General features: G+C 34.0%; 2 protein-coding genes across 2 annotated transcripts; one reads left to right on the top strand and one right to left on the bottom strand.

The window, feature by feature from the left end:
• The first annotated feature begins 1,791 nt into the window (after nucleotides 1-1,791).
• LOC130613903 (chromosome transmission fidelity protein 8 homolog) lies at nucleotides 1,792-19,493 on the top strand. The gene is made up of 4 exons (XM_057435262.1): nucleotides 1,792-1,814; nucleotides 3,073-3,132; nucleotides 4,576-4,684; nucleotides 19,182-19,493. Exons 2-4 carry the CDS (start codon nucleotides 3,110-3,112, stop codon nucleotides 19,416-19,418), a joined length of 369 nt encoding a protein of 122 aa, XP_057291245.1. The 5' UTR covers nucleotides 1,792-1,814; nucleotides 3,073-3,109; the 3' UTR covers nucleotides 19,419-19,493.
• A 2,226-nt stretch (nucleotides 19,494-21,719) lies between these two features.
• On the bottom strand, nucleotides 21,720-24,177 carry LOC130613990 (glutathione peroxidase 2-like). The gene is made up of 3 exons (XM_057435371.1): nucleotides 23,941-24,177; nucleotides 23,663-23,836; nucleotides 21,720-23,417 (listed from the first exon to the last, which is right to left on the bottom strand). The coding sequence occupies exons 1-3, from the start codon at nucleotides 24,157-24,159 to the stop codon at nucleotides 23,175-23,177; spliced, it is 636 nt and encodes a 211-aa protein (XP_057291354.1). The 5' UTR covers nucleotides 24,160-24,177; the 3' UTR covers nucleotides 21,720-23,174.
• Nucleotides 24,178-25,010: the final 833 nt, after the last annotated feature.

Genomic DNA, 25,010 nt, shown 5'->3' with positions numbered 1-25,010 from the left:
TGTAAATAAAGGTTTAAATCATATTTACAGCTTTATTAATATTTTCCCTGTTTGTGCAAATAGTCAATTTTGAGATTTTATTTAATTTTTGTCCTTTCTGATAAAACACTAAATACAAAAAAACAATTGGTCTCATATGATGGTTTCACTCGGTAAGTCATATAAATAAGTCATGAAATTAAATACATAAAAACCACTTCACAACAAGCTATAATTAGGTACTATATATATAAAGTTCTTTCATCGCCCACCGTGATGTATAGGTTTATTTTCCACATTTTAGTTTCGCTTTTCTGCAACCTCGTTTCCAGGGTATTTTGTCTTCTTGATTATTTCCGCTCTGTAATAGGCTTAGGGGCCACAAGGGAACGATTCGGCTAATAGTAATGCAAGATGTTCTTGTTAATTTAATAAACGCCTGCGCTATTTGATTAGAAATTAAGTAAGTAAAAAAGTTTTGACAGGAAGTTTGATGGAGATTCCAACATAACCGCTGGTTCTTCCTCCCCTGCGACAGTAACTATGTTTCATTACCGCTAGAGATATGTATAGCATTGCTCCAACTTGCTTCCCTGCCACACAAGCCGATTAGCCGTCAGTAGATGGCACCAAATAGGATGAAAACACTACATACAAAGTATGCCAGGACTATGTGGGGGACTCGAACCTGAAACCTTATGATTACAAGCCGAATGCACTACCATGCAGTACCATCTCTGCCTTATCAAACGAAGACAAAACAAAGAACCTTGACTCCCAAATCCCCTTACCGCCATAATTTCAACTACGTAAATGTCTCCCAACAATTCAGGAAGTAGCTCCAGCCGAAGCTGTCGAAATGTAGCCTAAAATATCTTGTTCATGACATCGTAATATCTATATTATTCAATGATAATGACTGAACGGACAAGTGGCAATGTTTTAAAATTGGGAAAGTTTTACTCCAAATTGTCAGTTTATTATAATCTGTTATGATATAAACTTTTTTATTTCAGATATAAAACGTTATTTCGTACTGCTCTTTCTCTTCCATGAAAAACCGACCAATAATCACCCACTACACAAAACATGTGATAACAGCATAGACTGGAATACGATTTAAAAAAACATTATAGGTAGGCTAAGCCACCAATAACAAGAGTTCTGATTTTTTTTTTTTTTTTTTTTTGCGAACAGGCTAAAAAAAGGTATGATTCTTACGTATATGTTTAATTTATTACAACCAAACACTGCCAGATGAGTACTGGATTTTTAGGTTAATTCAGCATTGTTAGTGGCGCAGAAATGCAATCATGGTTAAAATAGAGTATATGACAAAGCGTATGCTGATGAAGGCGGGGAAAAAATGAAATAATTCAATAAGGAAAAATGTGAATAATGGAAAAGGAAAAAATATATAAACATTGAATCCAGAAACAAATTCTTTATCTGCGAATGCAAGAAAGCCGTTTATTTATCCATCCTCCCACTACCTTGTGGAAAATCGCTTAGTATTTTTATAAAATGAAAATTCGCGTGAATTAAAGTTCGCGAATTCAGCAAAAATCTATTCTTGCAAAAATTATTCATATCCTTCTTATACCCCACATATCCTGACACCTACAAGATAATTTATGCGTTGTTTTTTGTTGTTATTCTTTTGTTATTATTATTACTTGTAGTACAATTTTTCACAGCCTCGTCCCCAGGGCTTTCTTCTGTCACAATTTGCCAGTCATTTCTTTAGCGTTTTGTTTACGTCTACTTCTACCATCTTTAAATCTCTCCTTCAGTATTTAACGCGGGAAGAAGCGGAATCTGTGTCGGAGTGAACAGTATGGAAAAAACTATTCGTAGCTATATATTTGTTTAAGTTTCTTTCTTTTTTTCTATTTACCAGTTTTCTTATCAAATAGCTGTCATTATGTGATAAATAATTTATTTTTTTGCCTTTTGTTACTTGACCCCTTTCCCTGCTGTTATTGGTGAAAAATTATTAAAAGGAGTGAACTCTAAAAACACAAAATAGCATCCATGGTCTGTAGTAGTATGATAGTCTTCTGTCTGATAAAGGTTGTTTAAAACAATTAAAATCAGCTATAAAGTGTGTACGTAATTCTACGATAGTCCACCAGTGCATCTTTTTACCTAAGTTTTTTGAGGGTTTCTAAAGCTTATCGCACCTGCCACTTCTTAGAAAAATGTAATCAAAAATCTGCTCTAGTTAAGTATTTTATTAATTACAAAAATATTCTTATTTTGATTTTTTAGCAAGATATATATTTGACGTTAAAGTTGCAAACTATAAAACATCTTATGGTAAAACTCGTTTTCGAAGAGTATCCAGGGGTCTTGCCTTTTTGGACGCACACTGCTCAAGAGTCTTCTTTGGCCATCCTTGAGATGACGTCAAGTTTAGTTCAATCCAAAAAAAATTTTTTTCAGAATGCTAGCTTTCGCTAAGGTGGAATGTTGTAACCACAAAAAAAATGTATCTTTATTTGCTTTATAATTTTGAATATAAATGATGAAATATTATTTCTTAACATAGTAAACAGAGGTCAAGATGAAATTTTAATCCTTTAAAGCTGTAGGGACTAAAAAAGTAACTACCACTTTCACAGATCGATCAGAGAACATGCAGCGAACGACAACAATTAACATTTTTAATATTGCTGATATTGTACCTGGTTTATTCTATGTATGAGAAAGAGTGGTACTTTTGTGTTGTTAACTTTGTCTCTTTTAATCATAGTGGTTTAGTGTAAAGTTTTATGAACCTAAAAGATCCCTCACAATTCTTTTGGGCAAAGCAAGTTTCCATGCCATTGCACCATATAGCAACTATGGTTGCTATATTATTCTCTACAAAAAAAATGTTATTTTGGTCATTTTTTAAAGGCTATATTTTCCTTTAAGAAAATAGTTGCTTTATCAATAACCATAGCTTTTAAATAGAAATTGTGAGAAGAAAAGAAAAAAGGAAAGGATTTGGCCTATTGTTTTGATAATCAAATTGCTGGACAGCATCAAATGCAGTTGAACATTTAGTAAAGTTTTTGTTTAATTGCTGTTTTATTTCATTATTTTTAGAAATCTATAAACAAATATATCAATAACTTGTCATGACATGGTACAGATCGTTGTGAAATTGTAAGTTTACATATAATTTAGGAACCTTGTAACTTTTTATGTGTGGTTTGAACTTTGTGTAAACTGAAAAAGGAATTCTTGTATAGTCTTTGATAATAGTATCTTTCTTTAAGTAGTACCGTATGTCTTACTTAGCAGCCTTAAAAGCAAAAGATAGGAACTTTGTTTCAGGATTTCGTGGTTGCTTGCAAAATTTTGTTATCAAAACCGGAGAGATTTTGACACAAAAATGCAAGGCCTCATTAAACTTTGTTTCACAATTTTTTTTTAAAAACTATTTTGAATTACTGTTTTTATTATCGTTTTATTTCTTCCAACAAAAATAATAATAAAAATTGGAGTTCCTGCGTTATTCCCCCCTCACCTTTTCACCATTTGAGCGTTTTAATTTGAGCACCTTGCACATCACTGTTTTTTTCTTGTAGCGCTTAAAATATTATATCCCTGGTAGTCACTACAAATGTGAAGATTTTAAAATGTTAAGTCAATTTTTCAGGGTCAAAAAATTAATACGGAGAAATATATGTGACCATAATTCTAAACACAATATAAGTGCATAGTAAAAAAGGGAGTTCTTTAATTAAACTTTGTAATTATTTGTGGGACAAAATGTATTAAACAACTAAATTCTGTGTAACAAAAGGGACACACATATTTTATCATTAGTATAACTTTCATACATTATAAAAAATTTGCATCTACAATTTGTTAAGCTGTAAAATATTTGGGTACAAGGCTTAATTTTGAAAACTAGTAAAAAAATAGCATATTAATTAAATAAAAAATTTTCAATTTAATTTACCCACAGCGATATGAAACTGTTTTAGATGGTCTAGTCGATTCTTGATATAAATTTGATTTGTTTGCTCAGAGTTGCTTTGCCGTATAACTAAGTTATTGATAAACAATGTTTTTTTATTACATTGCGTAAATTTTATGAGCGTTTTTTGCCCCTTTTGTATCCTGACAGTCAAATGCCAAATGACCGCTCATTATTTTAAGCACCTTTCTTGTTGCACAATCCCCATCACAAAAGAAAAAATATATATTTTTAGCGACAGATAATTTTATCTGAGCAAAATGCAGCAGAAATTTTGTTAACTTCTTTTTTCCCAAAGAATTTTCATTGTCAGAAAAGATTTGTTTTGTGTGTATATATATATTCTTCACTAATAAATAAATAAGAACTTTCAAAACTAAAGATTATGCAGCTAAACTTTTCCATAGCTAGCTATAAAGGAGTGCAAGTTAAAAAACAATTTCTTGGGAACAAAGCTTGTGAAGTAAGATCCAAACTTTAATGTCTTAAAGCATTGTCAAAAGACATGTGGGTCATCACATAATTAAATTACCTTTTTGCATTGTTTCATTTTGTTATGATTCTTCTTGCAACAGGTACTCATAAATATCTTTTATTAAGCACAAAACTCCTAATGTTTTTAGGGTAGATGAACCATTGGAATGGACGATTATTGAGTTGCAAGGCAATTTGGAAAGTGAGTTAAATGATTTGGCTGGACTTCACATTGGTGATCTGCATTTTGATGAAAGGGTATGTTTGTATGTGTGTTCTTAAATAAATACAAAAGTGAAATAAATAAATTTATAATAATTTTGGAGTTTCATTTTCATAAAATGCCAGGAATTCCACAAAGAAAATAATGCGCTTACTTGCTCTTACACTTCATAAATCCCCTTAGTAGTGTAAAAAACGTTAATATATATTGACAAAACATTGCTTCATCATAGGATGTAACCTATAGCAGGTATATACTGCAGGGTTACATGAAAACTCTAACTAAGAGAAAGGCTGCATCGTACCACATATTTACTGTGATGGTATGACATTTTGTTTGCAGTCTTGATCCATCCCTCAACCTGGGCCTGGACTATTTTTTCACTGGAGGTTATCTGCTCTTCATAAAGATTGTGAAACCAAGGATCATTTTTTATTTTTAGGTTCTTTTGGATTTTGTGTTAATTGGATTCTTGTGTTTTATGTTAGAGGAAAAAAAGCTAAAAAGAAAATTAAAAAAAAAAACTGTAATGTGGTATAAAATTTTTACAAAACAACATTTTCTAAATTAAAATCAATTTCCTCTTTACTGTCTTAATCTGTTTCATTCACTGGCAATGGTTGCTTCGCAGAGTGATCAATCTGTGTGGTACACTATTTCGAAACCAGAATTTTGACTGCTTTGTCAATAATGTTGTTGCGATCCTGATCTGACCACAGTTTGTTGTTGCTTTAAATCTGATAATATCAGGAATTCGTTTTATGCGACATTCGAAGCCTACAATCATTCATTATCATCTTCAAAATGCTCAAACATTTTTCCATCAGTTAAATTAGACACTGATTGACATTGACACGAAAAGAAGTAAACAAATATTTGGAAAATGCTCCTTACAACACATGATATATGTCGCCAAACGATTGGATTTTTTGTTTGGAGATCACCAAACTTTAGCGCTTGCCCGATTTCCACTCCTGTATTAAGCATACAATGTGAAAACCTGCTGGATTTAAAATGTGTTGACAGGGCAATAATCTGGTCATCACTGTAACTAATATCGTCGGATAAAGATAGGATATTCATCCACTCTGCGTCTTTAAAAATGGAGACATTGAAATCAGCAAATTGTCCATCAAGAATTTTATTTATTTCTAGTGCTACAAGCTTTTTGTCAATGGATGAAGCTTTTCTGGTGGCTGTGTTTTAATTTTTGAGACCTGTTATTTTCAGATGTATTGTTTGGTGCATAGCTTTCATAGGTTTTTTACCCATTTTGCCTTCAAAAATTCTTAAGACAGTAAGAAACTTTTCTCATGTCATTGTCTTCAATAACTTTATAGTTTGCCATATATAAATCGATTATTTCATTGTTTGTCATGCAGTATTGGCTAAATCTCAAAGATCTAGTGTGGTTATCCTTACTGCTGGGCTTACTTCGAATGGCATGAGGGATTCACACTCGAAGTCTAACAAATCCAAGTACGCTGCAGTGAGACAAAGCAGGTGATAGTCTTAAAACTTTTCAAAAAACTTCTATTTTTTGTTTTCATCAAGTTCTGGTAGCTTCAACCTCTGAATGACACATTTTCACACGTACCAAGAACACAGGCCAATCCATGAGAAAGCTCTTGATTCCGTAGCATTTGTGGCCTAGAAATCTAGCCCGTGTATCTTAGGTAGCTGTTTATAATTGACGTTTGCGCTTTTTGCTGCATGCCTAAATTTACTTTTGAAGCACTGAATAATAAATGTTGGAGATGGTGCTCTGCCTAATGACATAGTTAGTTGCTATATCAAGTCCTTAATAATATATTTAATATTTAATATCTTAATACTGTACTATTTTTCTTATGATATACTTTCACTGATTGTACCTGTTTATTTTCATAATTACAATCAGTCACTTTTCAGTATTTCTTAATAAATAACTAACTCTTGATTTTACCCCAAATTCTGTAGGCAGAGTTGGCTCACAGTAGCCTACAGATTCAATAAACAATGTTGCCCTACCTGGTTATAAAAGAGAATTTAAGGGCGTTTTTTTTTTTTTTTTTTTTTTTTTTTTTACTTTTTTGTCTATGTGGCTTTACACCCAAAGGGATTACCCTTGTTACTTCAGTGGTCCTGACCTACAGCTGACCAGAAGCGATAAACACCTTTTTCATTGTCAGTAGTTGCTGAAATATACATGCAAGTGCATGACACAACAGCATTGGTCACATCAGACAGACACCCAAAGGTTTGAAAAAGATTCGTTGACAACGTAATTTGCTACAGTGAAATCCCCCTAAAGCGGACACCCTATAAAGCGGACAGCCCTCTAAAGCGGACAAAAATTTTTGCACCGGCAGAATTTAGGTCAAACTCTCATAAAAAAATCTCTATAAAGCGGACGATTATAAAGCGGACACTCTATAAAGCGGACAAAAATCTTTGCACCAAATGACAGTTTCCCTTATAAACACTCCCTATAAAGCGGACAATGGAAAAATAACGAGATGAAATGTCACTTTTTCTTAAAATTTAAACCATTTTACTTAGTACATCTTTGAGTTTTGTTATTTACCGAGTCCAACACTTTCCTTATATTTTTCTCGGCCCACTCAACTGCCTTTTCAACACCAATTAATTGGTACTGGGCAGGAATTTCTAGTCCGTAGCCAGCACCACGGTTCACTCGCTTCCCAGTCACTTTACATCCGATGGTACAGTTAGGAAGCGACATGAATTTGTTGAATAGTTTGCTAAGGTTTTTAGGGACGTGCCCAACTACTTTATCGTCATCTGTAACAGCTACAGCAAACTTGTCATGTTCGTTATCTTCTTCCGCTTTTAAACAAAAATTCTCTTCTCCGACTTTTGGGCTCCATATGTCCATGTAAGCATGGTATCCACGGATAAACGAGTCGAAGCGATATTCTTTCTGTTTTATAAGGATAATCTCAATCTGTTGGTCAATGTTTTTGAGAAGCATCTCATTTAGTTGAACGTTCGACATATCTGTGTTCTCTTCAGCTTCTTTAACTTTAAAATAGCATTCGAATCGTGAAGACATTGCAGCGTAAAATTTTAAACTGGAAAGAATTTCGAATTTTGAATTTCTAATGCACATTCAACATGGCAATGTCGAAGCAGCAGCTTGCTGGTAAACTAGCGAAGAAAACTTTATCATTAGATGATAAGATCAAGTTTTTGGATTTCGCCAAAAAAAATCCAGAACTTGGATGTAGAAAACTAGCAGACATTTACAAGATTGGAAAGACAGCCGCAGCAAATATTTTAAGAGACGAAAAGAAAATTCGTGAACAACATGAAATTTTTCGTGAGAAAACAAAAAAACGTAACCGCCATGGCAAGTATCACAAGATAAATGAGATCTTATTCGAATGGTACAAAAGATGTTGCGCTTCTAACATCTACCCTAATGGTGTAATGCTTAAAGAGGAGGCGTTGGAAATTAATCCGAGAAGCTAGCATTAACGCAATTGAAAATCCAGAGATGGCATGTCAGGTCGAAGAGATTTCCGAGGATGATGATGAGAGTGAAGACGTGGTTGAAGAAGAAATGCTTGGTTTCACCGAGCTAATCACTATGCTTGATAAAATTAAGCGATCTACTATTTTTGATGATACATGCCAAGAAATGTTGTCAACCATTACGAAAAAGATTGAGGAACTTCAGCTTCAAAATAGAAAACAATCCTCAATCAAAGATTATTTCAAATAGGGAGAAAAACGTGTATTGAAAGACCTATAAGATAAATGAAATATATCTTCGTAATATAACTTGGTTTCTTAGTTTATAACCTTAGCAACACTTAAAGGTTGGTTGCAACACCGACAAATTTGAGCTGCTAAACTTACTTTACACAGCCAACTTGGGTTCTTTGCTCGATAAGCTAAATCTATTGATGTTGCCGTCTACCCTAGTGTTGCAAGTCACCCCATGATACCCGCCAGTACTACAAAAAAAGCTTTTTTGGTCAAAATTAGGTCTAAAACTAATTTTTTGGTCAACTTCCTATAAAGCGGACATCCCTCTAAAGCGGACACTTTTTTTTGCACCAATGGTGTCCGCTTTAGAGGGATTCCACTGTATAATCAAAAGATCTCATTTAGAAGTGTTCTATGAACACATCAATGGCCCCCACTAGCAAATCAAATTGACTGTTAACTTAAACAAGATGGAAGCATCCCTTTCCTTGACACGTTGGTCAAGCACAAGCATAGTACCATTTCAGTTTCAGTGTACCGTAAAGCAAAACACACTGACCAGCACCTTAACTTCGAATCAAACCATCAGAAATCTTGTGAAGAAAGTGTCATTTCTTCATTACTAAATCAAACCACAACAGTGTAGTCGGTAACGAAAAGGAGAAGAAACTAGAGATTGGACATGCAATTAATTATTGAGAATGCATTATTCGCAAATGGATAAAATCAGAAAGTTATCACGCAAGTAGAAAATAAAATAAACACAAGATCCAAACAAGACAACAGTGAAACATCAGAGGAATATATCAGTGTCAAAATTTTTACCAGCGAGATCCTTCATTGAGGTTTTAAAGCAACACAAGAGCAATTCATTTTTAACTCTTAAAGATACACTAAAAAGCACTGTCAAAATTGACCTGGGAAAACAAAGCAATGTTGGTTGCAAAATCAAGTGTCAAGATCGTAATGCAGTATATATAGGCCAAATAAAAAGGAAGTGAAAGCAGTGAGTTTAAGAACAGGTACACAGTAAAAATGTAGAGATGTGAAGAAAAACGAAATTGTGGACCACAGCTGGAGCAGTTTAAATGCTGGGATGAGAAAAAAATCATTGACAGAAAATTTAGAACAATGACTGGGAAGATATAAGAAACCATCAATAGTGTAGAACGTGACAAGCACATATACAGGATCTCGCATCAACATCCTGAGATTTGGTTGTCAGCCCTACAGAAAAAAATGTTAATTACCATAATTAACTGTAATTAACAGCTTGTTCCTAATTGGTTAATTCTTATAAATTTCTATCCTCCCTAATTATATAAATATATGCTCAACATCATTTTACTTTTTTTACTTTGCATGATAAAACCCATGCGTGTGTGATGAGTGTGAGTCACTGGAACTGTATTAACTTAATTGTAAACGTATATCAATGTTGATATGACAAAAGGGTCAATCTCAAAATCAGCATTTCGGGAAATAGCAAAGTTTTTTTTAACCGTTTTTTTTTTAATTTCTTTTGTCTCGCAAATGCACCAGTTACCATTTAAATGAATTATGAGGGTGACAGTTTTAACTTTCTTTTGCCTATTGTCTAGTTGTATTCTTCATGATGGATATGGAGGAATGGGTCCTAGTTAAGAGATTGGCCCTTTTTTCATGTTTCACTATAGAAAATTCTTTGAGGTTTGCCTTTTTGCATAGAAGTATGTTTTGCCTAAAAGTTGTTAAAATATGCTTAAAAAGGTCTAATAAAGGAACTATAAATCAAAAAGCAGTTCTTAATACTTTAAACGAGATAATTAACCGAAAAAACGAAAATTACAAGGTCTTTGATAAACTAAACTGGAAAAGTAAATGTCATAATGAATGACAGAAGAGAAACTCTCCTCGACCTCTTGGTCTGGACATAGCAGATCTTTATAAAATTGATGGTGGGGGGTTGGGATGGTTAGGTCATTGCAAAGTTTCAAAAGATCCTCATGCTTGGCTTTAGATATTAGAAGTTTGCTAGTGTAAGCTTTTGGTAAAGTGTAACCTGAGGCCTCTGAAGCTACATTCTGGCGCATACTTCGAATAACCTTCATTTTTTTGATCGGTGTGGCTTGATCATATGTGACTTTGTATAGAATGGTGTCTGGTTGTTCCTTTTCGAACCGCATCCAGGTAATACTCCCATCATTGTTCCTTCTGACTTTTTGGCCATCGTCATCTTTATTGACATTTGTCACTTTCATATCCTGCTTCAACTTTTTCAGGTCAAGGATGTCAGTGTGTTCCAAGTTTTCAACAAAATAAGGATTTCTCCTGGCAATTGATGCTACAACAGTCCATCCATAAGGGTCGTATATCTGCAATCCACCTTGAAAAACAAAAGTAAACTTGAATACTGATATAAAATTTTAAATAGATCAGTGCTGTACGGATAACATAAAGCTTAGTATTTTAATCGTTTCTACGTTACTAGAAATGCATGCATGTTGAAGTTTGAAGAATGTTCATGTTCGATTATAGAGAATAATATTAACTTTGTTTATATAAAAAAACTGGTAGATAAGAGGTATACCTGACTTTCGCTCGATAGCTGAGTGCATCGAGTCCACTTCCATGTGGGAGTGCCCTTGAACCATAAAAATATAGTCGATTGATTTGATGGTTTTGTGGTTATGTGCCATATACAATAACAAGGCAGCTATGTATTGATTACGGTTTTGACCTCCACACGTGTCTGAAAACATTACCACTTCTTTACCATGAAACTGTTCCAAATAGCGGTGGATAGTAGTACCAATCTCATTACTTCCTCGTTTTCCTTCACTTTCATCCCAGATGTAGCACTGTCCCGTTTTCGTGACTAAATTGAAGGCAGTAGAGTTATACGTACACAACTTCCTCATGTAGAAAATTGTGCTGACTTTATCACATGGTGTATACAACACGGCTTCAAGATCAAAATTGAATACAAGTAGACTGGCATCTTCTTTTACTTTTCTAATTTTTCTTTTTCTTTGGGATTACTTCTAGTATATTTAACACAGATTTTGCATTGGTCTTTTTTTGGTTTATGTATTGCTATATTTTGAGATTTAACAATTTCTTTGTAAGTACTAAGCGCTACAGGATCGTTGACACCCTCCTTTTGACAATCAGCTAGATACAGTCTATGCATTTTGATTACAGTTAGTTTGGAAAAGTTTGTGGTATCTTCGATGTAGATTTTTTGGCTTGATTTCCACACATAATGAGCAGGGACTTTAGGGAATGAGTTGATATGTGCCAAAACCTGTTTTCGTCTCACATCAGTTAGTTTGTGTTTTGGAGTCTTTTGACCTCTGCTATCCGGTTTCGATGAAGCCTTGAGTTGCATTTTGACGGGTATATCGAACAAACTTTCTAGTTACTTGTAACATTGATAAGAAAACGTTTGCACAGACTTCAGCTTCTTCATTGTTAGTTTTACTGAGGAAGTACACAGGAGTTTGGTTTCTTCGCGAATTCTCTCCCTTCTTTGTTGTTCTTTGGGCAGGATCTTTTGTTGAAGTCATCGCGAGAATGTACTGTCTCCTTTCGTTGTCTGAACGAATACTCCAATATCGCTCATATAAAAGATTTCGATCCTCTATGGTGAAAATTCTTGCACATTTGTTCTTGCACTTGCATTCTACCCATTGCATTGGTTTTCTTGCTGGCATCGTCTTTCCCTTTTGGGTTGTGTATTCTTTACCTTCCAACTTGAGTCGCTTTCTTGCTTTTTTTTTGTTCAGTTTACCGCGCTTTATGGTTTTTGTGGTGTTCCTTCACAAGGAGCTTGGATTAAAGCTGTCCACTCGTGGTAAACTTTATCCTCGCGAAACTGACATACTTCCCCACATACAACATCACAACCTTCTTGAAAATGGCTCTTGTAACCAACAAGAATGTATTCAGGAATAACCAATTCCAAGGCGGCTTCTGGACGTCTTGGCTGCATCTGAAATTGTTTTTGCGGCTTAGTGGTATGTCAAAATAGAAATATATGTGTGTGTGTGTGTGTGTGTGTAATAAGCACTTACCTTATTAGTGTGTATGTATGTGCATGTGTGTCTGTGTGTACTTGTGCAGGTGCATACACTTACTTTCACTTGAGCATATTTCAGGTCCCATGCAATAAACGTTCCCTCAGTATGTCTGTCCTCATCAAAGTGCTCCCACTGTTTAGCATCAATTACAGAAACTATTTCAAACTTTCTTTGAGTATCTACCAAGGGTATGTTGTGGACAACATCTGCTCCAGGAATCAACTTCCCAACAAACAGCTTACGATTCTGATCCATCAAATAATACAACCTTTCACTGGCCGCTGGTGTGAACCCTGTATCATCTTCCTATATGAAAAGGATAGATCTAAGTTTACAGCAAGACATCAAAGATTTTAAGGGATATGACACAGGGTTTTTTAAATCAACTTTAGAAAATACGCCCACAAAGGTTGATTTTAAATTGGGATAATAAAAAGACAGGAAAGATGTCAATGTAAATTTTGAAATTACAAAACAAGGAAAGTACGTGCCTCCGCTCTTTCATTTTCTTCATCTTCGTCACTGCTTTCTTCTTCCACTGGTTTCCATTCCTCATTTTCGTTCTCCTCACTATCTTCCTCATCGTTTTCATTTGAATTCACAATCCTGGCATTGCCAGCAGGATGTAATTCAGCTTTAGCAACATATGATTTAGTTCCATCATCAAATACTATTTTGCAACTACCAGAAGCAACTGACCTTTTTGTCTTCACCACAACTTGTTGAGAAACGGTTTCTGGTGCAGATTTTGGATCATCAAAGTAGGTTGCATCGACCCAAACATGCTCACCAGAGACAAAGTCTTGAATCTGTCGACAACGTAGTTTTGCAATTTCTGCTGCCATAAAACTTTTTAATCTAATCTAAACTGCAGAAACACTTCTTTTTACCTAAACATTGCAATGCAATGACTTCTCTAAACCTAGGAAATCAAACTTACTAGCCTAAACAATGTAATGACTTCTTTAAACCTGAAAAAGATAGAACATCAATGTTGGGCCAATCTCAGCATTAGGGTTATAACCTGGTGACAAAGTAAAGAAAGCGTTTTGACAAAAAGGCCAAAGTAGAGATTGGCCATTATGTGAAACTTTAACAAATTTTGAAAAAAGGGCCAATGTAGGATTTGGCCTTTTTGTCATAATTCAACATTATGATTATTGAGATTGGACCACATCAAATACAGAAGACCTGTGAGATTAGCTCTTTAAATCCTGATGCAGATGAAAGAACTGGATCTTCTTGTTCAGATTCAGCAATAAAAAATTTTGTCGATTTTGAAATTGGCCCTTTCGTCATATCAACAACGATATGCGTGTGTGATTAGAGTAGGGTCACTGGCACGGTATTAACTTACCTGTAAACCCGTGCGTTTGTGATTAGAGCAAGGGTCACTGGCACGGTATTAACTTACCTGTAAACCCGTGCGTTTGTGATTAGAGAAAGGGTCACTGGCACGGTATTAACTTACCTGTAAACCCACGCATGTGTGATTAGAGTAAGGGTCACTGGAATTGTATTAATTTAATTGTAAACTTATGCGTGTGTGATTAGAGAGAGGGTCACTGGCACGGTATTAATTTACCTGTAAACCCATGCGTGTGTGATTAGAGTTAGGGTCACTGGCACGGTATTAACTTACCTGTAAACCCATGCGTGTGTGATTAGAGAGAGGGTCACTGGCACGATATTAACTTACCTGTAAACCCATGCCTGCTTGGTTAGAGTGAGGGTCACTGGCACGGTATTAACTTACCTGTAAACCCATGTGTTTTGTGATTAGAGAGAGGGTCACTGGCACGGTATTAACTTACCTGTAAACCTGTGCGTTTGTGATTAGAGCAAGGGTCACTGGCACGGTATTAACTTACCTGTAAACCCATGTGTTTGTGATTAGAGCAAGGGTCACTAGCACGGTATTAACTTACCTGTAAACCCATGTGTGTGTGATTAGAGAGAGGGTCACTGGCACGGTATTAACTTACCTGTAAACCTGTGCGTTTGTGATTAGAGCAAGGGTCACTGGCACGGTATTAACTTACCTGTAAACCCATGTGTTTGTGATTAGAGCAAGGGTCACTGGCACGGTATTAACTTACCTGTAAACCCATGTGTGTGTGATTAGAGAGAGGGTCACTGGCACGGTATTAACTTACCTGTAAAACCATGCGTGTGTGATTAGAGTTAGGGTCACTGGCACGGTATTAACTTACCTGTAAACCCATGTGTGTGTGATTAGAGAGAGGGTCACTGGCACGGTATTAACTTACCTGTAAACCCATGCCTGCTTGGTTAGAGTGAGGGTCACTGGCACGGTATTAACTTACCTGTAAACCCATGTGTTTTGTGATTAGAGAAAGGGTCACTGGCACGGTATTAACTTACCTGTAAACCCACGCATGTGTGATTAGAGTAAGGGTCACTGGAATTGTATTAATTTAATTGTAAACTTATGCGTGTGTGATTAGAGTTAGGGTCACTGGCACGGTATTAACTTACCTGTAAACCCATGCGTGTGTGATTAGAGAGAGGGTCACTGGCACGGTATTAACTTACTTGTAAACCCATGCGTTTGTGATTAGAGCAAGGGTCACTGGCACGGTATTAACTTACCTGTAAACCCACGCATGTGTGATTAGAGTAAGGGTCACTGGAATTGTATTAATTTAATTGTAAACTTATGCGTGTGTGATTAGAGAGAGGGTCACTGGCACGGTATTAATTTACCTGTAAACCCATGCGTGTGTGATTAGAGAGAGGGTCACTGGCACGGTATTAACTTACCTGTAAACCCATGCCTGCTTGGTTAGAGTGAGGGTCACTGGCACGGTATTAACTTACCTGTAAACCCATGCCTGCGTGGTTAGAGTTAGGTCATTGGCAGGGTATTAATTTTTCTTTAGACCCATCCATGTGCGATTAGTGTGTATTTGACTGGCACGTCATTCGTTTACCTGTAAACCTATGGAATTTTTTTTATGGTCATATGTAAGAGATTCAGCAGTAGCACTTGTAAGCTCATCTGGTGCTTTGGTAAATCTGCATTTTTAAAGTAACAAACATTGAAGGATTGCAATAATCATTATTGTTTATTTGGAATACTGTTTCAAATTTCTCGTAAGTTTTAAACGCTGCATATTCAGTAATAACATAATTTTTTCAAAATCAACAAACAGGCCTTGTTTCTTACTTGTAAGTTTTTTTTAATTACTTCTAACTCTCGAACATGTACTCATGCATTACGATCACCATTTTCAGATAAATAATGCAATCTGCACTGTTGTTCCATTATGATTATTCCAGTTTCCTTCTTATTAACTCCAATCTGCTACCTGAATGTTAACTGACTATGTTTTAAACTTCTTTTAGTAATGTTCTCATCTAATGTGGATAAATCATGGGCAACTGTATTTGATTGTAGGCTTGTGTTACAAATGTCAGCGGCAAGCTCTTCGTGAGTACAAAAATATCAAATTTTCTTCACTAATGTTGGTTAGGGCCACACTTAGTTCCTAGTTTAATTCATTTCTTAATTTTGCTGCTAAATGAGTTCTTACAGTGGTCGACTTTTCTATGTTTCCACTTTTTCACAGATTGAACAACATTTTTCTTGAAGTTCGTGCTTGAAACCCAATTGTTTTTGAATATGCTCTCTTAGGCAAGTTAATGTTCATAATTTTATCCACATTTGTTTTATTTGCCGAAACATCAAAGGTTGCTTACTTCTGCCAGCTCGTCCTATTTCTTGAACATAAGCTTCAAGATTGCTGGGTGGGGTAATGTGGTAAACATTTTCTACATGTAGAATATTAACACCCATTCCGAAAGCAGTGGTAGCAAAGATAACTCTGATCCGTGAGTTTATCTTAGGGATTTTCTTTATGATGATTTGTTTCATAGCTTTCGTCTGTGCTGCATGGTATTGACTAGATGGTGTTTTTTGAATCCCACTTATTAAAATGTGCTGAAAATTCTTTCAGACCATTTAAATGCTAGACCATGATATTTTAATTTTATGTAGATTGTCATTGGAAATCGTTCTCTTAATAATAATATAATATTATTAATATAATATATTCTCATAGCTTTCAAATCCAGAAGCATTACTTTTGCGGATCTTTTTTTCAGGGAATATATGTTTCCGGTTGGAATTTGCATAATATACATAAGAAGATACATAAAGTACATATTCCTTCTTAAAGCAGCATCTTGTTAGTTTAAAGTATGTGTATATAAAGTCAAAAAAACAAATTATTCATTACAACATTTCGATTATTTCTTCGTCAGGGTGATATATATGTATATATCTAAGGTGATTGTATGACATGATCAGCTGTTGTACAAAAACATAATCGGGACTTGCACCCGAACTGCACAGTTGCATGTAGCTTATCTACTTCAGGTTGTTTTCTACAATACAATACGCGCTAGTCATAACTTACTTTAACTTAGTCAAAAAAGTTTCCAAGATGTAGTTTGTTTTTAAATAGATATATATCAGAGGAAACAATGCTTACCAAAATTCTACACAATAAGCCTCGTCAATAACAATCAACATTAATCTATTATCAGCATTATCTTTATAAACAGTTGACTTCAATAAAGTTCTGTCTTGCTCGGAAAGTATTGCCTCTGGATGAGCTCAGAGTAAATGTATATCCCCTTCTTTCACCTCTTTTGATATATTGATTTCTTCGTGAGTTTGCATTTCAGCAAACAAACTTTCATAAGAGCTTGTGGAACTATTATTGAAATGAACTGAGGTTGCTGAAATACCAACACTGTTTAAAAACTGCACTTGGTCTTCTATGTAATTGAAGATAAAGGGCACATCACAATAAAGATATTTCTTGTGCTTCTTTGTGGTATAGTGTCAGGAAGAAGTTAAAAGATTAACGACTACCCATAACCCGTAGGAAGGACACCTACAACATCCTTGCCCTTTAGAAGAGCATTGGACTTGTTTAGGCTTCAGACAGTGAGAAGAAAAGCCTTTGTGCGAATTAAATACAAAATCCAACTGTTTCTGCACATTCACATTTGGCTGTATTCTCGCTTGCATTGATGCGTCTAATGCGTTGAAAAGTTCGAGATGAGCGTCAAATTTGCGTCTTATTATCTCTGGAATTTAAAAAAATGCCCAGTATAATCTATAATCTGTATATATAAGGTTGTATAATTTCCATGACGAGATTGAATTTGTTATTTTCAAGCCGCACAATTATTGAACTTTTGTGGGAATTGTTTTAGGTTATCGTATGTAAACAGCTTTTGTTGTAAACTTTGCAAATCAGTTTCAAGTGTAGTTATCTTTTGCTTCAATTCATTTCATTTAACGATATTTTTAAAGTTTCAATTTCACCCTCCATTTTCTAACTTTACAATTTACGTAAAAAAATTAAGTAAAATCTTCTGTACTTGCAAGTTTTCGTTTTCTACATAAACGACGATTTAAATTTTATTTTTATTCGTGGTGTTGTAGTTTAATAAGCACTCTCCTTGTGTTTTTAATTCATAGGCAAATGTTTAGAAATTTCCAAAGCAAGTAATTTTTTTATGAGCTGACTTCGTCTTAACTGAAAGGTCGGTAGCTACATCCAGTTTTTCTCAGCTCTGCTATAGCGAAGTTTCAATTTTGCTAGCTAAGTTTCGGGCTGTTGTTTAATAGTTTGTTGGTTTTGAGCGCATCTCGTTTGATTTTGTTTCCCTATTTTTTTCCTTAGAAAAGTCAAAGTTTCACTTCCAGAACTTCATCAAATTTTCACACAAGGTGTCTGCAACCTTCTACCATAGACTTTTAAGCTAGTATTTCAATAGCAGCTATTTCTCTCATCATCAAAACATCTTTGTTTTCATTCCATTGCCTGGAAGATCTTAATACAAATATATATGTACACGAGATAGGAGAGGGCTAGATATTAAGATATTTACTGGTTTAGAATTATTTGCAGATAAAAAAAAGCACAAAAGTTTGAGCTTTTCTAAATTTCAAAGTTACACTCAAAGCAGTTACAAACTTACTTTTTTTACTGGTTTTGCATCCATTTTCACGTTCTCATCAGAACGTTAAAACACACATTTTGAAGTTGGGAACGAAACTTCCGTGAAAAAGATGCGCTAAGAAGTTCCCAACCTCTTTTTAACTGATGCTAAAAAAGGCAGATGGAGTTTTCGAGTCTTCTTTTGCAACTTTAAGACGTATTTTGTTTCATGACCTTTGTTTGTGGTGAGTTCAATTGCACAATTTAAAAATTTCTAGGGATTGTTATGATTTTAATGTACTTGTGTTCCTTTAATACATTTTTTATCAAGTTGTATATATATGTATCCACAAAATCTTAATGCGCCATATATAATAGTTTAAGGAAAACTTTTTTTAGTGCTTTTAGCTCCTTTGCAAGTGGCAAGATGATATTATTTAATGCCTTCTTCGTCGTCTTTTTTCTGCATAGGTATAATTTTTTTATGTTTGGATCGACAGATGTTTTTGTTGGGGTTTTCATTCCATACGTGTTTTTTTTTCAAATATTTTTTTTTATCGAAAAACACTAGGAAAACTGAAAAACTCCTGGAATTTACTTCTTTGAAACTAACTAGCCATGCTGGATATCCGAAGGCTTAACGGTGATAATTTTGACTAAAAAGATTTCTGCCGGAAAAAAAAGTTATCATTAGGAGAATTCCCTGCATACAAACCAATAAATGATCTAATCGACTTAAAAATCTTGTATACTTACTTTGTTTTCATGTTTTTCAGGGAAATCCAAGCTTAATTGTCGGCCATCATGTTCTTACTGGAAAAATAGCACCACTAGATAAACCATTTGCTGTGATGAAGAAGAAACAAAGTTATGCCGAATGTGAAAGCGAAATGATGGATATTGATTCGCCACAAGAAACGTCTTACGATGTTGTGGCTTTTGTGAAGCAGAAAATTATTTTTAAAAACCGACCAAGACCAATTATTGTGAAAAGTCAACCGATTAAGGTGTAAACTTTTTAGGGAGGAATCTGTGTATTGTAACAAAATGTAAAAAGAAATAAAAACAACTCCTGTTAATGATTGGTATGTATTGAGTTTTCGTTCATTCAGTTCGCTTCGTAATCACAAGATCCGTGGCTCGGTCTACAGTGCGGGTATGTTTAGTGAGTGTCTTTACCATATTTACGGGTCAACCAATGCCATGCGAAGAAAATACTTACTCTATGCATTTCGAACACAGGACATACATTGATAACAGTGTTTCCAATTTTAAAGTCGCCATATCATGTATAAATATTAGGAATAATAATAATAGTAATCTAATTTTGTTGTTAAACAAGTATAAGATTATGTCAGGGGTAACGTTGGCGAAAGCTAACATATATAGATATGTCAAAAGAGCTTTTCGTCGTTTGTCTTCACCTACTTCAAATGTCGGAAGATTTTACCACTCGTTTCAAGTTATTAATACCACCAACCTTTACCCAGGTTACTCCTTGACTTTTCACTGTTGCTTAATTGTGAGTTTACTTAGCCTCAGTGTTCCACCTTATTTTTTATAATTCTAAATTTGCGATAGAGATCATTATCTTCTAATTAGCCAAGAGGCGCAAAATTCATTCCAAAATAGCATCAAATGATTAAAAAGGTTCTATGTTCAGTGGCAGGTCTAAAGCTTGCAATTAAAAGGTAAATTTGAAATGCTTTTAAAGGGTATTCCTTTTTTCAGTCTAGGATAAAAAATTTTTTAAATTTAAGAACTGTTTAGAGATATATGGGCCCTTTGGATAAAAAAAACAGACAAATTTGACAGAATGACGTCATTATAATTGTTTTTCTTACCTCAAACATCTATTAATGCCATATTCTAAGCGTACTAAGTTTAATGATAAGAACATCAACATTTTCTTATTGTTGAATGAAATAAGAAAAACTTTTGTACAAATATGACATATTTTGTAAATGAAATCAATTTTCTTCGATTTAAATTATTTCAAAATTGGGAAAATGGCCTTTTTAGACATGTGTGACGTCATTTCTGATCCCAATGGTGTCATCAAATTATTTTTTACTTACAATCTGTTTGCTTGAGAGCAAGAGAGCCCTGGGGACGAGGTTGAATCAATAATAAAACAAACAAGGAATGTACATCAATTATGCAATTCTTCAGTAATTTTTATGTTTTCACGTTCTCGTGTTTCGTCAATATGTGTTTTAAATTAAAAACATTTACATATTACACATCCTTCGAATTTTCGATAGTAGCTGTATTAGCATATTTTTCAATTGTTACCGGTGTTGACATCATGTTTTAATTCGGGGAAAACGAATTCGTACGTGTAAATAAATATATTCGTAGGAATTTATTTTTAAACGTTTTTAAAAATCTTACACATTAGTATCTTCCCGCCAAGTATTTTAATGGAACAGTTTCGATATGCGGAATACCTATAGGTGGAACCCCGGATAAGTGGAACATTCGCTAATGGGAAACATTTTTCTAGACACTTCAGGCAATTTTTACCCTCGTAACCGGAACATTTGCTCGATTTTTGAAACAAACTCCAGAATTCCAACGTGCGAACGAGTTTTTTTACATCCGATTTTTTTAAAACTAACACGTGCATGGTGAAACATTACAGCTAATTTTTCTACAGAGAGAGACTAAAAAATTGTTAAATTTTGATTCTAGATGATTATAAGTAACTCTCACTCTAATTATCTTATTTTGACCTTTCTAGAGCCTTTTGCCTCTGTATTCGTCTAATTTTATTTCCCAGAACTGCCTTTTTTGACGACATTAATGTTTTTTTGAACATTCGCCTAGCAGAATCATTTTTTTCGGTCCCTTGAAAGTTAACTTAAATTTATTACCACTAATTTGATCCTAATATAGTTTCTTTCTCAACATCTGCATTGCTTTTTTTCAACTCGCCCTGTAGTGTATCACTTTGTAATCCCATCGCCAAACCTATCGCAACTTGTAATCCTTAAAAATAATGAGTATCATTCTCGACCCCAGAGCTCTTTGAGGTAAACTCGGAAGGAGACTACTAAAACTACTTTCAAGGTTTTAATCTCAAAGAGCTCTTGGGACGAGAATTAATGAGTATGAGATTTTTCTCGATTGATTTACACACTTTTGGTTTCTTATACACGAATTTAAATACTTTTTCTCCAATTTTTTCTAAGCTAATGAAACGTACAAACACAGAATATTTCGTGCAAATGAAGGAGAAATTTCCATTCTGTTGATCTGCATGTATTTTTCGTGCTATGAATCTACATTTATTATTTATCGACTTTAAAAACTTAACTTTTACTCATTTGATATTAATTTTGGTTACTGTTCTTTCTTTTCCATTTTTTTTCATTAATATACGTTACACACCTTTGTTTAAAAAGTCTCTATAGAAGTTTCTTGTTAATAACCCTAAAGGCAGAGTTACAATATACAATATTACAAAAAAAATTGAAGAAAAAAATAATCTTGCTCGTGAAATCTATTATCGTAATATGATACAAATATTTAAAACAAAAATCAAAGATCCACGTGCTCGTTTTGAGTATTTCAAATTAAATTGAAAATATCCAATTTAATTGAAAATCAAATGAATGGAATATATACCATTTTTTTTCTTTATCCTGAAGAATATTTTATCAATATTGTGAGTAAATTTTAAAAATAATTTCAAGAATTAGTATAAAGTGTAACAAGGTGGAATTACGAAGTGCGAAATGTCGAGGGATTACAACGTGCGTCATGAAAGGATTATAAATTGAGATAGGTTTGGGATTACAAAGTGCGATAGGAATACAAAGTGTAACAAAATTGAATTAAAAAATACGATAGGATTACAAAGTGCGACGGGATTAGAAAGTGATACACTATAGCTCCATATCAACATACACTAAAAAGATAATCCATTTTACAATGGAACCACTCTGAAGTTTTTCCTCCTTCACTATTTTTACAATCTTCGAAAGTAAAAGTTGTGTTTGCTAAGTATAACGTATAATAAGTTAGTTACAAGGTTAATATCTATTAATTCTGGTTTATCGAGTCAGTAATAATTTTCTTTGTCTCAATCAACGTAATTATAACCTACATGAACTTTACCTTTATAACCTATCCATTTAAATACAGACCTCATCAACTGCGGATAATTGCAAAACTTAATTGGAAAATAATCATTTTAATATGAAATCGTAATTAACTTCGTGCGTCAGAATTACGATAGAAACATGCTTGGTCATCAAAAACTAAGAATTGATCCCCCACACGGAGATGTGCAGGAAACGAAAAGTGACGCAATGATTCTTCTTAGGCTACATACGCAAGAAAATTCTGGGTTGTTGGAAAATCCAATAAAAGACTAAAAATTAGTTTTACAATATATTTTTGCATCATTCATGATAGTCTGTTGTACAAACGGTTACTAACATAAAATCATAAATATTGGAAAATTGTTTAAGTTTATACAATTTATAAATATATACCTAGAATTTTAACGAAACCGAACAACGGGGTAACTTTTTTGGCTCAAGTTGAGAACTAAAAGAAATTGTATTTAAGAAACCCTGTTTAGACAATCAAAATATAAAAAAATATTTTATATATTAGGTAAATACTAGTTAAATATAAACTTTGAAAAATAGTCACTATTTTGGCAGTTTGTAAAACCTTTTACCAAACTTTAGAAACCTTATTTAAAAAGCAAAAATGGTTAAATCAGGTGAATTAAACATCTTCAGACTTCGATAATTTTACAGCAATTTTTCTATATCTTCAGCAATATCCTTAGTCAAGTATTTTTTGCTAAATCTTTTTACTGGGACACCACTTCGGTCAATAAGAAATTTCTCAAAGTTCCATGCAATATCACTTCGTTGGACAGGTCTCCAAATAATGAAGTCGGGATTGTCAAGAAAACTAACTGTATCGTCAGAGGGTACCGGTAATTTTTCTTTCAAAAATTTAAATAACGGATCAGCATTATTTCCATTGACCTGCAAAAAAGTAATTTATATTATATATATATAGCATAAATAGCGATCACCACAGCCAACCAAGTCACATAACTATCCCAATAGCTTTCAAGAGATTAGGCAATAAGGCCCATAAGTCACATCATCATCATCATCATCATTAGTCACATCATCATCATCATCATGAATGATGATGATGATGATGATGATGATGAAGTCACACATAAATAAAATTAGTATATACAATTGTATTAAAATATGCTTACATCTATTTTTCCCATCATTTCAATTTTTGGAACAAAACCATTTCCTGGACGAATGTGTTTCAGTTGATCAAGAACTTCTTCAGTGGAACAGTTTTCTTGGTGTCCAAATTGATTGCTAGAGAAACCAAGGATTGACAAACCTTTTGAGGAGTATTTCTCCATCAATTCGTTCATCTAAAATCATGTATTTATACGTTAAAAACAATCTCAGTGATCAAACAATCCAATATGTCAACATTAACAATAAATTTAACAAAAACATAAGTCTTGAAATTAACCTGTAAGTAATCCCTGGTGGTTGTTCCTCATAAAGTTGCTGTATTTTCAATAAGAACAACTTTTCCCTTGTAATCTGACATAGACTTAGTTTCACCCTTCAGTGTTTTGAGTGAAAAATCGTAAAAAGAAGCCATTCGGGCGGAGCTATTCATAAAACTCCTCCTAAAACCTATTGATCCTGTTTGCTCCACAAAGAGCATGAGTTGTCTGACAAGCATGTTTACTTTTATGTATTTTATATCTTGCCTCGTTTGTGCATTCTTTGACCCAAGGTAGGGCGGCTACCCGAAGTCGGCTATTTTTTTAATCATGATCGAAATAGGGCAAAACTATGTAAAGTGAAACACATTCTTTTATCACTAAATACTAAATTCTTGGGTCTTAAAAAACTTTATTAAACTCCTATAAGCCTTACTATTCTTAACGAAAGAGGCATGAACCTAATTTAATAAAGAAATAGCTCTTAGGAAGATATATTTAACCGAAATTTAAACTTTTAATACACAATTATTTTAGCAAAAGCATGCCCAAAAAAATGAGCATACATAAATACCTCCAAAGTAGGACTAATCTTTTGGCGCGACCTTGATTGAAATATAAACCACACAAAGTAGGGTATTTTATTATTGACGATTTTTTAACCGATTTTAGGCAGGAATAAAAACCACTCAAAGTCTTATTATTGACGATTTGTGATTGACTTTGAATAGAAATAAAAACCCACCCAAAGAAGGGCATTGTAATATTGACGATTTTTTACAGACTTTGGGGGAAGGGGGGTCAAAACTACCCAAAATAGAAACAGATTTTGGATAACCAGGATTTTTCGGTGCCTTTAATTGTAGGCTTAGGCTATTTGTAAAGGCAAGGTTGTTTTTCTTAAAATTATCTTTCGACGTATATTTTCCTGATTGTTATAAAAACGCCCTGTTTGACTACTTTTGTTTATTTCCACAAAGCTGACCAAGTGGTGGTTTGCTGTTGTTTGCTTATACTTATGGTAAAAAGTTTCTCTTTATTTCATCGTAATAATTTTTTTATTTCTTCCCGATAAAATACTTAAGAAATT

The sequence above is a fragment of the Hydractinia symbiolongicarpus genome, chromosome 11, assembly GCF_029227915.1.
Source record: "Hydractinia symbiolongicarpus strain clone_291-10 chromosome 11, HSymV2.1, whole genome shotgun sequence".
NCBI lineage: Eukaryota > Metazoa > Cnidaria > Hydrozoa > Anthoathecata > Hydractiniidae > Hydractinia > Hydractinia symbiolongicarpus.
Note: the sequence above shows the minus strand (reverse complement) of the source record. Positions and strands in the feature narration are given on the sequence as shown.